We start from the raw sequence: 15,380 nt of genomic DNA on the forward strand, positions 1-15,380 counted from the left end.
ATTCAAGTGAACATTTTCTATATCTTGACCCTTGTGAAATCCCCATACTTCAGCTCCATAACTCATAACACTGTTAACAAAAGTATCGAATACAGCTAATTGTGTTTCTACGTTAAAATGCAAATCCCTGATTTTACTATTTACACCATACATAGCTTTTTTACCTTGACATGAAAAATGTTTCTGTGTTTCAGTAAATTTTCCATTATAATTAAATAACATACCTAGATAATTAAACTGATTAACAACTTCAACATTGCAACCGTTGTATATCCAACGTTCATTTTCCAGTATTTTATGACTATTGCGAAAAATTAATATTTTTGTTTTTTCAACATTAACAGTTAGATTCCACTCCGTTGTGTATGTATATAATGCATCCAACATTCTTTGTAAACCCTCAGCTGAGTCAGATATCAAAACAGTATCATCTGCATACATCAGTAAAAATATATTTATCATCTGCAGTTCGATTGATGGACAATTATTTGTAATAAAGTGACGTTCAAAGTCATTCAAATACATAGAAAATAATAATGGTGATAAAATTTCACCTTGTAACACACCAGACGTAATTTTGAAATACTCTGTAAGTAAACCATTATATTTTACACATGCCTTAATATTATCATATAAAGATTTGATAATACAAAATAATTTCCCTTGAATACCCTGAGTACTAATTTTAAGCCACAAGTTAATTCTATTGATATAATCGAAGGCTTTTTGATAATCTACAAAACAACAATAAAGTTTTCTTTTGTTCCTTAAGAATTTGTTAACTAATGTCTGTAGAACAAATATTGCATCAATGGTACTTGCACCTGACTTGAATCCAAATTGCGCGTCTGTAGTTATGTTATACTCTTTATCCCAATGCATCAGTCTATTATTTAATATGCTTGTAAATAATTTAGCCATGCAACTAACAAGTGTAATTCCCCTATAATTATTAGGATTATTACTATCCCCTTTCTTAAAAACTGGCACTATACACCCAGTAGCCCAACTCTCTGGATAATGGCCTGACGTAAAGATTTTATTGAACAACATGCATAAAATAGGCATGAGTATTTGTTTACAATGGATGAAGAATTCGTTAATCATGCAATCTTCTGCATTACTTTTATTATGATTTAATTTATCAATAGCATATTCAATTTCTTGTACCGTAATTTCCTGATCTAATTCACAGTATACTGATGATTGTATCTCTACGTAATTAAATTCATTATTCCAATTGTTTTCTGTATTACATTCAAGCAAGGTTTTGAAATGTTCTAAGAAATCGTTAGCCGATAAATCTGAACTTACTTGCCCTTTCTTACGTTCAAACAATTTAACATATAACTCTGTATCAAGATAGGTTTTGCCAAATTGGTCCAGCTAGTGGTTCTGGTATACAGCGTTAAATAACAAATATGGAGTACGCCTTGTACACAACGAAAATAAATTCTTATTCACTATAATTCAACCCAGGTGAGTTTAATTTTACATTACTTTTGTATGCGTGTGCTTTTAACTTTGTTGAGCTTCTACAAAATTCCAAACGATGAATGATGCACTCGTGAGAAAACGTCACCATTGGTTTTCTTACGCAATGTACATAAGACTAAGAGAAACAACTCTGCACATTATTTCTGACGTCATTCTATTTTTATCTGTGGAAATTTATCCGCGCACAAATCTTTAATTGTTAAACAAAGGGGGGAAATTAAATGGGAATTTTAATTTTATAAAAACAGTATTTTTCTCGATATTGCCAAGTTATCTTTTTTCAATAAAGTTGGTAATTTATAGATCATGCATTATTTTTATTTTATTCGATGAATGAAAGAACTATTTTCTTTTGCGAAGGTATATGTACTGTTGTTGTAATCAGAAGGTTCATATGTCAACAAGAGTGTAATGGCTATTTTCGTAACAAAGTTTGTCCATAACTTAAAAGATACTCTTTAAAATTTCGTTACCAGTTTACTTGAAAATGGCAGGAATAGTGGTGATAAATATCAGCTATGAAGGAGACAATGAAGTCTCCGAAATTTACAAACTTCATCGTCAAACCCGATGGGTTGATTTGGAGGCTATGGTAAGATTATTGCGTATCAGATTGGTGAAGAATCTGTAATTTTTATTGAATCGAGAGTCAGAACACCTGTTGAAATACAATTTAAGCAGAAGGAGTCATCTTATTCACTGACTGTCATAAAGTGTTATGTATTGAAAATTAAAAGGAAGAGAAACATTTGAATGCGAATCGGAAAACAAAACAAAATGGTGGCCATCATTTTATTTTACCAGTGTTTACGTCAGATCAGTATTTTGGTATTCAAGGAAGTCTGAAACACAAATTCTTTGTATTTTGAGTGCATTTGATTAAAATTGAGACCTTTTAATGTAACTTTTATTTTTGTTTATATGGAATGTAACCTAGTGGTTGTCCAGTTAAAAAGGAATCTATGCAAAGACATAGGCTTATTTCACAATCGCAAATATTTTTAAATATGATCACAGAGGCATGTGACTTAGTCGATTTGAATGGATACACAGAACATGCTATTATAAAGAATTATTTACATCGTTTAAACATAAAAATTATGAATAGGTCTCACCGTCTGCGATCATATTTCAGATGAAGCTTAGGGGTGAAACCAGCCTCCTTCAAATTTGATCATGAAAAATTTGGTCGGTTCGGTTATTCTACATTTTGATAGAAGGAAACAGATTCAATGTTGTTTTATGCTACCTTTTACTTAATCTAGTAAAATAATTTATGTCAAAATGGATAGAATGTATCAATTTAATTGATTTGACTGTTAAATATTATTTTACAAACTTCAAGTCCACACAAACTTACATTTCTGAACTAATTATACAGAAAAGCATGTTTATACCTTATGCCAAACCCGACTGAATGACGATCCCGACCTTAAAACGAACCGAACCGAAAGCAGAGATTTTGTGCCATGGTATTGTCAAATCGGTGAACCGTTTCACTCCTAATGAAGCTACCAGTAAATTTATCATGATGTCTGTTTCTCTTGAAACACTGAAATGTAGAATCGATGTACATACACATCTGACAAAGCATTTGTACCATGGTCTTGTCAAATCTTCATTAGACCATTCTTGATAGAGGAACAAATGCACAAGTATCATTTTAGCTGTATAATTGGAAAGATCCCCTTCCCCCTCCCAAAGCATTCAATCAACAAAGAAAAGAAATGAATATACTTGATTATGTTACAGTATACCATTTCCGTTCATTGAGAAATGTGTCTTGCTAAAAATTAAAAAATACGGGTTTAACAGGAATATTTTTCTGTCTCACTCATCAATATTTTGCAAGTATTTAATTTTTTTTTTTTCATTTATTGTAATCTTAAAATTGTTATTTGTAGTTGAAAGCCCAGTTTGATTGTGAAAATATGGGAGTGTATTATGTTGACTCAGAAGGAGACTATGTAAGTAGTGTCGATTTTTTTTTAATTGATAAATATTCCATTAAGTGTTATTCAAAAACTGAGGAGAAATTGCATATGTGCAAATACCTGTTTTTACTGTTGTGAATATTAAGCTAAATTATGTCATGTTTTAGATTGCCATGAGTAGTCAAGGAGAACTGGAGGAGGCCTTCAAGGTATTTGATTATATTACTTTTCCCTTTAATGAATAAATCCAAATTCCAACTCTCCAAAAAGGGAGTAATTTTCATTTAAGACTCCTCTCATACCACTGAATGAAATTTGATGAAACTTTCAGAATCTTTATTACATATTGCCATTGTGCACCTCCTATTTTACTTTTTGATCCGACACATATTTTGGGTTTCTCGGCCACAGCAAAACATGGACTTCACCAGTTAAAACCATATGGGAGGTTTAAGCTCAACAGTACCTCTAGTTTAAGATTAAATTCATATGTTATTTTCCTGATTGTTTATAACAGGTTGCAGATCAGTGCCACAACACTTTGTATATGAGAGTGAGAAACTTAGGATCCACTCCTCCAAAACGTACAGTTGAGGCAGATGCCATCCCCATTACTGAGGACAACACAGAGCTTAAATTAGCCCCTGTAATTCCGGACACCCTCCATCAGGAGAAGAAGCCAGAGATTGTCTTACAGGTGGAGGATCCAGCCCAGGCTGTGGAAGAAGCCACCGGCGAAAGGAAACATCCTAGGTACAGTCTATCTAGTTCTTCTTAGACGTAAAAAAAACACTACACTGTGTGGTTTTTTTTAACTCCTGTGCAACAAGCAAAATTCGGTTATAAACTTAAGAGGTGAAAACATACATACTGTTTGCCTTAGCTTTTAAAGAAATTTTTACATTGAATAAATAAGATATCATACATGACAAGAAACAAATCAGTATCTGTCTATATTGTGTACATTTATATTGTCACAAAGAAAAAGTAAAAAAATATAGCAATCATTTTGTAAGGTAAGGTGTAAGATTTATAGGTGATTACCATTACACAGCTATGAACATACCTGTTCCTAGTATACATTGATCTTGTGCAGGTTGTCTATAGTATATTATTAATATTGTCACAAAGAAAAAGTAAAAAATATTTTTATAGCAATCATATTGTAAAAGTAAGATTTTGATTACCATTAAATATCATATAAGAATATGTTTCATTTGTAAATATATCTAGATGACTTTAATATCTGTTGTAGACAAGAGAAGAGAGAAAAACCAGATGATGTGGATAGTCCCTCAGAAACAACACCACTGTTTGTAAGTACTGGATACTTAAATAAACCTGTAGTCATTTGAAAAGATGAAGTGTGCCGAGATAACTTAATATCATTTTGTGTAAAACATATTTTCAATAATTATGTACTTTGTGCTTTGTACTCTTTAAGTTTTTGTTAAACTTTAACTCTTGATTATTTTCTTATGTTAATACAGTCTGTGAAGAAATCAAAAAAGAGACACTCCAGAGATTCTGACAGAAAGAAGAGCGGACATCGGCATAAAGAGGAATCCCAAGCCGGGGAACGAAAAACTGAGGAGGCTATTCCCTACCCAGCCTTCATCAAGTACATGAAGGAGGTAAGAGGGTATTCCCAAAGACAAATTGATATAAAATTTATATTTGCACAATCTACACATGAGAAAAGTTCGCGGACACATTGGAAAATCTATGTCTGAATAAATTCCTACATTTTGTTAATTGGTATGTAAAAATCAGGTCCATATACTAAAATCTTGAAAATTTACAACGATTTTTATTGTAAGGTCATGGGATTCACGGAGCAATCACTTGACGTAAGGCGACGTGACAACCAGATTTCAACCCGTTAAGCTTTGTCACAGTTCTAAATAATTTTCAATTCTTCAGATCTTTCGTATCCTTTTTCTACTTTAAAATTGAATATCTATATCAAGATATGTTAATTTTCTATCATAATGTCTTTTGTACTGATTTGGATAGTACTGAGATCTTAAAAAAGGCTACGCAGTTAATCGATCAGGTGTGGAAAATATGCAAAACCATATTGGCACAACGCAACGTCCATGGATGCGATAAGGGGGTATTGAAGTATCGATGGAGTTAATCATTCAAAATATTAATCTTTCCATTCTTATAAAGCCACAACATTTGAAAACTTTTTTTCTTTGTATATGTAGGAAATTCCTGACAGCATCTTGAACATTTCAACTCTTTTTAGACATTTACCAGTCTGCATACATAATTTTTACGTACAGGTTTCTGATTTATATCCCTTATACCTGTATAATTTGTTAGTGAAATTTATATAAATTGATGAAATTTTGCACTTGTGTTATAAATTGCACATCATAAACGTAGTGATATTGAATTGGCAGCTGAAGAAGGAGTTGCACACAGAAATTGTTAAAGACGTGACTAGAAAGACCGTGAAGCATGTGTTGCGTGGTTTGGACGGGGCTGTTTTGCAGAGCTACAGAGGGGGAGAGGGAACAGAAAACCAACCTAAGGGGTCCACAGTATCCTCTGATGAGACACCCAAGGTCAAACCAATGACAGACACAGTCAAGCCAGATGACAGTAGTGTCCATCGTAAGCTCTCTTTCTTTTGTATTGTTTAGCTTTTTAAGCATTTGTATTAGAACAATACTGTGTGTGATTCATTTATTTTTTTAAAGGAAATGAACTTGAAACTTTTATTTACTTTTTCAGAAATTTACTACCATTGTGGTGTTATTTGTGACAACTGCAATAAAGTGGTTGTTGGATCTCGATACAAGTGTTGGTTAGTATGTACTTTATTCTTAAAAGGACTGAAAGTAACCAAATGTAAAGCGACAATTAGTATATTTATATACATTTAATATTGTATATTGTTTTTGATTAAGTCTGTTTTTATTACAGTAACTGTGTGGACTATGATCTATGTGAGGAATGTGAGAACATCAGTGGAGTCCACGATCCTACCCATGTCTTCATCAAACTCCGTCGACCAATTAGATTCAGGCAGAAGGGCCCTCTCATGAAGCAGATTCTGTACAAAGCTTATCGACAGCCAACATCCTCAGAGGAGAAGGAAGAAACTGATGAAAACGAGGCTGCGGCCATTACCTTGAATGGTGGAAAACAAGGCAAAATACTGGCTAAAATCGAAAAGTAAGTCTGGTAGTTGTAGTATAAGTTGTCTAAACTTGACACCACTAGCTCCAGGGAAACTGGACAATTAGACAACATTCTGGAGTAGATAACATTTTAAACAACTGAATGTACTGAAAGAGAAATTGACATCATATTAAACAATATTTTGGAATACACAACACATGGATTAGACAAGTTACACTGTATATCATAGTGATATTGTCTGATTGTGAAATCTTTTCCTACACCATCTTTTCTAACCATCACCCTATTAATTTCTCTTCTGTTTTATTCCTAATCCACTTTCTAACATCATTTGGTGCCATTTTGAATTGAAGTAGACTTCCATTGTCTATTTTGTTTGTAGAGTACAAGCAAAAGCAGCAATGAAGCAAGAAAAGATAAAACAAAAACAAGAGAAGACAATAGAAAAGTTGAAAATGAAATTGTAAGCTTGACCTTGTAAATCAATCTTGTAATAAAATTTCTAAAACAAGAAAGTAGAAAAAAAAAATCTCACACTTCAATTAATAATTGTATTATTGTAATTGTGATACATATGGTAAAATTGAAGATGACGAAGCGTTTGATATTAAATATACATTAATTCAAAAGGAAAAGATTTCACTATTTGGTAAATAGGCCTAAGATTAAAAAAACTAGATCCAATAACAGTAAGCATATAGCAGTACACTGTATATCAACTTGTTATGCTTTAGGGATGTTGTAAAAGACATGAAGGCCCATTTTATGGGAGACCTGACCATCCCTGATGGAACCAAAGTACAACCAGGGACCAAATTTGTAAAGACTTGGAAAATCCGAAATTCTGGAAATATCTCATGGAGAGAGACCACTAAAGTATGCTCACATAGATTTCTGTATCTCATTCTAAATCTAAAGAAGTAAATTAAGTTGGTTTTCTTGTAGGTTTGTTATTATTGATGTCTATTTATTTTAGCTCCATAACATCTCTGGAGACCTGCCAACCCCCTCCTCTGATATTGATGTCCCCCTCCTGAACCCCGGGGAGACAGCTGATATCTCTGTCACATTCTTTGCCCCAGAGGAACCAGGTTAGTGTCTTTGAAAATTGAAAGCCTGAGTATATTTGGAATTTACTATTTGGAATTTTCTATTTTAAATTCTAGCTATTTTTGGTACCAGAAGTTGGTGGGACTTCCTTCCTTGCACTATCTCGTCTTTTACAAAAATCATGATAAATTTTTGAGTGATTCATTGAGGAATTTTTTTTCCTGTGAACAGGGAAGTATCAGAGTCACTGGAAGATGCTGGATTCCGGTCACCAGTTTGGACACCGAGTCTGGTGTCTAGTACAGGTGGAGCCAAAACTGGTTCTAGAGCCCAAACAGTCAGAGGATTCACTCAGAATTGTCAATGAGGAGTCAAAATCAGAGAAAAAGGTAAAAGGATAAAAAAGCATTTCTTTTAACTGACTCCACAAGACTAACATTACATTTTTCTTGATTATTGGGTCCACTTTTTGTAATGTATATATTATTTGTAATTTTGATTCACCTTTACTTCTCAATGTACAAAGGTAAAGTGTCAGTCTAAAAGTAGGCCTATCTGTGAAATTAACTGGATGCAAGTACAATGTATTACCAGACCAGATGCAACTAAAAGTCAGAAATCTTCAGTATTGTATGCACATACAGTATTAATGAATTTTAAAAAAATGAATATTCAATTTATGTGATTAAACAGGAAGTGGAAACTCTGACAGACCATGCAGATGAGAACTTGGCTGAATCCACGGAAAAGGATGAAACAGAATTCTTAATTGAGAAAAGTCCAATACAATTTGAAAAGAAACCAGAGAGCCAGCCCTCTGAGACTATAAACAATGAGACTGTCCAGAAACTGGAGCAGGAACTGACCACAGCAGCTGCGGCCATGGCCCAGTTACAGCTGGACGCCCAGCAGAAGCCCACTGTGTCTGAGGAGACTGGGCAGGACCTGATGTCATTTGAAATGCTGGACATGTCCTCCAGAGGGTCCAACAAAATGTCTCAGACAGCCACACCCAACAACACTCCACTTGGTGAGAAATGAATTTTATATAGGAATGACTTTGTATGTCTGTCTGTTTAGTCTTATCTGGGCTATAACTACATAATGGAGAATCACCAGAAATTCATACATGTACTTGGTACATAGGATGTCCATATTTCACTTAAAGCGCTACTTATTACCAAAGAATGCATGGTTTATCAAGTGGATTTTGGCAAGTTCAAGGTCATGAAATTACAAAGTAAATTATAATTTATGCTATCCATTTAAGAAAAGATTGTGAAAAAAGGGTTTAAAAATACACTCATAAACAGTAAAATCTGCATTTTCATTGTAAGGATTAAAAAAGCCGAATTGAATATTCTTTTGACATATCAGTACATGTTTGTGCTTGATATTAGATTCATTTATTATTTGTGTTGCACCAACAGTTGTGTCCCCTCCTAAGTCACCGTTGCCAGAAGAGGGCAGTTTGTCAAGGACCAGCAGTGTTGAACTTTTAAACCCAGAGGACTATACAGAAAAAACAGAGATCATTGACAAAGAGTTTGTGGAGAATTACATGAGCAGTCTGCCCATCCCCCAACCAGGTAAATTCTGAAGGGCATTGAATTAAAATTCATGCATTTTGTAGTCCTCCATAATTTTGAGTCTCACTAGATAATTTTTGCAGAAGTGCATAAATTACTGTCTCTGATTCAATTTGTATTATGACTGTTAATTTGATCTTAACGCAAGTCTCAATAGGTTATGAGACAGTTTGTAGAAAGAAGCCTCATCTGTAACGTACATTGTATACATGTATTGTTTATCAGCAGAAATCCAGTACTCCTCTGAGGACAATGAGAGCCTCAGTGAGGATGAGGATTTCCTCATTGTTCCCATGCCGGCCTGTTTTGACTTCAGTAAGCCTGTCATCAGAGCACAGCTGTCAGAGAGCTCCTCAGACAATGAAACAACGGACAACAACCATAACGTGCTGGACGACAACCACAACAACATTGTCACTAGTAAGATATACATAGTGTGTTTTGAATTTGGGAAATATTATTTCTCTTTATTTTGTAAATTAAATGATTGTTTGATTTATATGATTAATATTAATCCAGTCATTAATTGTACATTTAACTGCTGTGTGATTGTGCATTGACTATATTTACAGTATTGTAGAATGGTGTGTGATTTGAATTGCGTTCCAAAAATAAAAATTACATTTAATTTATATACTAAGGTCATGTCTTTTTTCAATTAACATTTTCATTTCTTTTCCATGGTTCTCTTGAGTTCAGCCAATCAAGCATTTTTTCTTACTTTTTTATAACGCTGCAAAAATTTCTGATTCATTGTTTACATTTTATATATTGTTTCTATTCAGATTTGATTTTTTTTATGAGGGCTAAAATCATAATAGAAGTGCATGTTTGTATCATAGCTATGTTGTCATAATAACAGACGGCATGTTGTGGTTTGGAGTGATTCTAACATTTTGCATGTAGGTCCTCCCTCAGTGGATGATATTCTGACTGCTTCAAATTCAGTGTCTACACCCCCACTGGATCCACTCATCCCTTCACCGGCCTCCCCAGCACTGGTCGATGGTCTCGGCCACAGTACACCAGAGATGTTGACAGCTCCTGCCCAGGGGGGAGTCAGGGAGGAAATAAGGACTGAGAGGGAAATAGGGGCATCAGGTACAATAAAATATCTGAGTTATTTGTAAGGATTAAACAAAGCTCTGTCTCATAACGCCCTTATTACCCCTGTTGTATGCAGGTGCATGAATCTTTCTATTGCAAGATGAAATAATATTAATTCTGTAATCAAAATCTAATGCTCAACAGGAAATCTTGAGGTGCCCTCAACAAATACAGAAACGGGGGAAGTGAGTGCTACAAATACAACCATTATTGAACAAGCTGTCGAAACTGAAGAGATCAGTGCAACAAATGCAACAATAATGGAACAGTCCAATGAGACAGGGGAGGCAACCAACAATCGAACTGAGGATCAGGCCTGCTCACCCCTGGACACAACTGAAGTCAAGGAGGCCCTTCCACAGGGAGATGTATGCACAGGCGGGGCTCACCATGGGGATCAAAACAAAGGCGATAAGGCTGAAGGATATGAAATGTAAGTTTGAATAGAAATCAGATTGTGTTACATATTGTGTATGCTAGGTTTGACAGCTAGAAATAAACAATGATTTATGTACAGGCCTGTTGCTGGTGAGATGGTAAATCAGATGGTTTCCACTGCGGTGAAGGCAGCCAATCGTGCTGCTGCTAATGCTTATACTACCTGTAAAGAAGTCTTCTACACCTGGCAAGCCAGAACCTATCAGGTAAAGCCAAAAATAAGTCTTTTTCATCATTGTCAATTCAGCATACAGTAAAACTCGTTTAGTACGAACACGGATATAGCGAATTCACGGATATAGCGAAGTTTTTCTGGGTCCCCGACTAAATTCTTTACAAAGAGTTGTAAAATTTTACGGTTATAACGAACTCTGATATAACGAATTTACGGATACAGCGAACTGATTTTGAGTCCCGCTGAGGTAAAATATAATGAAATTTACATCTTTTATAACGAACTTTCAAGGATCTCAAAATTTGATAAATTGACTTGACTTTATTTTATTTAAGAATGTATAGAAAAATTCAATTCGAAATAGAACCTTGGTTATCGAAGGTATTTTCCCTAATATTTACTTCCCTAACAGATTTAGTAGTTATATGTTAGGAAAACATGCATATAGCGAATTCGCTATATATGGTTATGCGAATTCGTTATACGGATATAACGAATTACAGATATAGCGAATTTAATTCACAGGTCCCCAGGACTTCGCTATATCCGAGTTTTACTGTATTTAATTCAACAGCTTTTGTGTAATATTTATCCGTTTCACTTTTAAATCCGTGAATTTTGTGCAATGGGTAATGATTACATCGAGGGATACACTAATAAATGAATGCCTTTTCAGAACGGTACTTCCCAAGAAGAAAAGGAATACCTAATTCCCAAATCAACATGGAAACCCAAGGCTGCAAAATGGAAGCCAAAGGAGGAAAAATGGGTGCCCAAGTCCACAGATTCTGGTCCAATGAAGAAACTCATAGAGATGGGCTTCTGTAACAGACAGAGAAACCAGGAGTTGCTCAACAAACATGACTATAACTTGGACAAAGTTCTGGCGGAACTCCTCAATCAGTCAGACAATGACTGGATGCACAACAGGCACTAGGTTATTGGGTGCTGTGATTTGATGAACAATGTTTTATTTTGTTTACTGAAAGTTTTCCATGTTTCAGTTTACTTTATATTTGAAAGAGCTGTTTTATGTATATTATTTAGTACATGTATATTGATGAAGGATATTGCTTAACTATAGGAGAATTGATCTTTGTTAAAAAAACAAAAACAAAAAAAAAATCTTTCTGCAGTGTATATTTGTCAGTTCTAAATGTTAAATCATCACCCTTAAAACAGCACAGAATCTCCTATTGTTGACATTTTATATCCAGCTTCTTTCCACATCATTGTAATGCACCATAACTACTGGTAACAAATGAACATCAAGTCAGTAGAAATTGATATCTTTACAAGAAATGTATAGTACACATGTTTATTATTTAATTGTTTCGATCAAGATGTAATAATTGTATGCATTTAAATTTTTCATGAGTGCTCAACTTCCATGCTCTGCTGGGGAAAGACATCTTTTTAAAAAAAAATTGTTTGCCCTCTCCTGACTTACTAAAAATGGCTGACCTCAAATTTACAACTGAATATTTTAATTTTATTAAAATTTTCATGTTAAATTTAATTCAGCACTGATGCTGAATTTTTTTAGGGGAAAAAATTACATCCTACTTATGAAACAATTTTTTTTATCCTGAGTTAGATAATATAATAAAGTTTGGACAGCTAGGGCAAACATTTTTTCTTAGATGATGGTCTTGGATGCACTATTATAACAAGCTACACTATTATAACAAGCTACCTTATTAATTTCACACATGGCGAATTCTAATTGTTAAGTTTATTTTTTTTTTATATATCATTACTTGTGTACAGTTGGTGGAAGACTAATTCATTTACTATTCAAGATATAGATTTCATTCTACTTTTTTCTGTGATATCACTTGTAAATAAAAAAAAAAATGTTTGTTGGATTTGATTTTGTCCCCACATATACATGTATATTTATAAAGTCAGTGCTGTTGTTATTGTACACTGAAGTTATTCAGTTATAATGACTTTTATGTGCAAGTGTCAACCTCTTGAATTCTTTTGTGTTGTTTTTCCCCTATGTTTTGTTATTAATTAATGTCAGTGTTTGGAATGTGCACCTGTTAATTGGATTAGTGTTCAGATGACGTAATTGTTGGAGGATGCACATTATTCTGTTTTAAATAGATATGTACATGTTTGAAGATATGCTAAAAGAGACTGTGATCTGAAGATTAGAAATTTTTGTTACATGTATAAGAGGGGAAAGTGCTGGAAATTTTAAGTGTGTCAGGCTTTCTTTAAGGCTTGCTTAGAAAGTAAAATTAAATCTGTGTTTTTCTGAAAAGCTATTGATCAGCATGTAATATGTGTCTAAAGATTAATAAACTTACACTATTATTTTTGGGGTTTTTTTTCTGTGTTCATACTCCAGGACTTTTTGAACTTTAGAGCACATTGAAAGAACAGATAGAAAAGTGCAATTGATGACTCCTTTGAAATGCATATTAAAGCAGAATTTCAGAACAGGATGTGTTCATAGAATTTTTCTAGGACTTATGTCCCTTTGCATATCTACACTGTATGTTCTTATTCACTACAAAGTTTCACGAAATTTTGTACAGCAGTTTCAAAAGAGCTGCATTGACTAATGATTTTAAATTAGAACATAATGTGTTTCAAAATGTCAATTTTGGTTTGGAATACACTTGGACCCTTTGCAACTAAAAATCTATAAAAAAAAATAAATCTGCCTAGTCCATGTATCATTATACTACCATATGACGTCTTGAAATGCCTCATTTTCCTTAAATACCAGAATTTTCTTTAAAAATAGCCAAGAATTCCAATTTTTTTCATTTTGCACAGACCCCAACCTGTGATCCAAAATCATCAATTTTCTTTATACAAGAACTGTTTCAGAAGATAATAATCCATGTTTTTAGCTCTACTGGTCAGAGACCAGAAGAGCTCATGTGAAAGTAAGGTGTCCGTCCGTCTGTCTAGCTGTCTGTCTGTACACAATTTTTTTACAGCAGTTTTCATTTCAATGTTTGCATTGTAAACAATAAATTTGTGCATCTGTGAACGGTGTTGCCATGATTACTAAAAATAGAAATTTCTGTGAAATTCCTTTAAAACGCTACTTCTCCTTCAGTTTTGGTCTGATTTCAATATAATTTGGCACACAAGTAGACTACACTAAGATACATGAATTAGTATATCAGTTTTTTGATTTCGATTTACGGTGTTGCCATGGTTACTAAAAATAGAAATTTCTGAAATTTTTTTTTAATGTTACGTCTCCTCCTCAAGTTTTGGTTGGATTTCAATATAACTTAGTACACAAGTTGCCCCAAAAAGAGACTTAATCAAGGATCATTTTATATTTATTGCTGTTGTAAAGTTTCAAGTCCCAGTGGCTACTTTTCTTTTTCTTTGTTAGTTTGTTTGAAGTACAAACCAGTAGAGTTACAGTCTTGACAGAGACTTCTGGTTATTTCTGGGATAGCAGAGTAGGCTCATATTATAATTCTTTGCAGAAGGTATTTAGATATACACTGTACCTATTTTCTTCAAAAGTTCAAGAACATTGTCCATGTATCATCCCGCCTACATTTTATCTATTTAATAAATGACCTCAATTTCAATTATAATTGATTAATAATTTCAATACCAGTGTAAAATAGTTAATTATCCCTTATTCTAGCTCTTTAAAAAAGGGGGGTAGACGATATTTTTCGTTGAAACCGGACTTTAAACCATCATCGTATTTTAAAATATTTTTGAATGTGAATAGATGTTCCTTACCTCTTTTCTTATGTTTTAAGCATATGAAATTAAACATATATCATTAATAAAATACTATGTTTTAGTTGTTAACCCCTTTGAAATTGGTGAAAAATTAAAACTTTTGTCATTTTTTTGTCAGTAAACATATGTTCCCCCCCGGAAACACAAAAAGCTTTGGTATGAATTTGGGAAATGACGGGAAATGACAGTCTATATTAACTATTCCAGAAGAGAATAAAAAACACGTTTTGTTTTTGGGATAAATAATGTTTTATGGAAATTCATGTAAATATGAATATAATTCTTTGCAGAAATATTCAAATATATACCTTTTATTCTTGGAAAAAAAAAAATCCAAGAACTTGACAATTTCAAACCTGGCTTGGATTTCTCAAAAAAAAGTTTTTTCAAATACATGGACTATCGCAGGAATTTTTTTTAATAAGAAACAAGAACACTAAGTCTCTACTTTACACTGATGTCTGAAAATGGACAAAAGGACCTAGTCAATTAATTGGTATAAGGACATTCAGGGCCATTTTATGAGTAAATTGAACTTGGTTCTTTCCAGCAAAAAAGCATATCAATTTATTACACTGTACTGGTATGTCCTCATTACGTTTCACAATATCTTGATTTGTTGTACAGAAAATTTGCTAATGCAGAAATTCTTGATGGTATAAGCTGCTTGTTTTTACTTGAATTTCCAAGTTTAAT

General features: G+C 33.5%; 1 protein-coding gene across 1 annotated transcript; it reads left to right on the forward strand.

Annotated features, from left to right (window-relative positions):
- Positions 1–1,884: 1,884 nt before the first annotated feature.
- On the forward strand, positions 1,885–13,271 carry LOC134231649 (next to BRCA1 gene 1 protein-like). The gene is given in 21 exon segments (XM_062713634.1): positions 1,885–2,089; positions 3,402–3,464; positions 3,599–3,640; positions 3,949–4,184; positions 4,687–4,747; positions 4,922–5,065; positions 5,843–6,056; positions 6,177–6,249; positions 6,369–6,620; positions 6,970–7,050; positions 7,322–7,463; positions 7,564–7,678; positions 7,869–8,026; positions 8,331–8,667; positions 9,068–9,226; positions 9,452–9,646; positions 10,133–10,327; positions 10,478–10,766; positions 10,851–10,977; positions 11,623–11,650; positions 11,653–13,271. Coding segments are annotated over 21 exon segments (3,138 nt in total). The 5' UTR covers positions 1,885–1,984; the 3' UTR covers positions 11,775–13,271.
- The last annotated feature ends 2,109 nt before the right edge of the window (positions 13,272–15,380 follow it).

This window comes from Saccostrea cucullata, unplaced genomic scaffold, assembly GCF_032062105.1.
Source record: "Saccostrea cucullata isolate Sc308-1 unplaced genomic scaffold, CSIRO_AGI_Scuc_v1 ctg89, whole genome shotgun sequence".
NCBI classification, from domain to species: domain Eukaryota; kingdom Metazoa; phylum Mollusca; class Bivalvia; order Ostreida; family Ostreidae; genus Saccostrea; species Saccostrea cuccullata.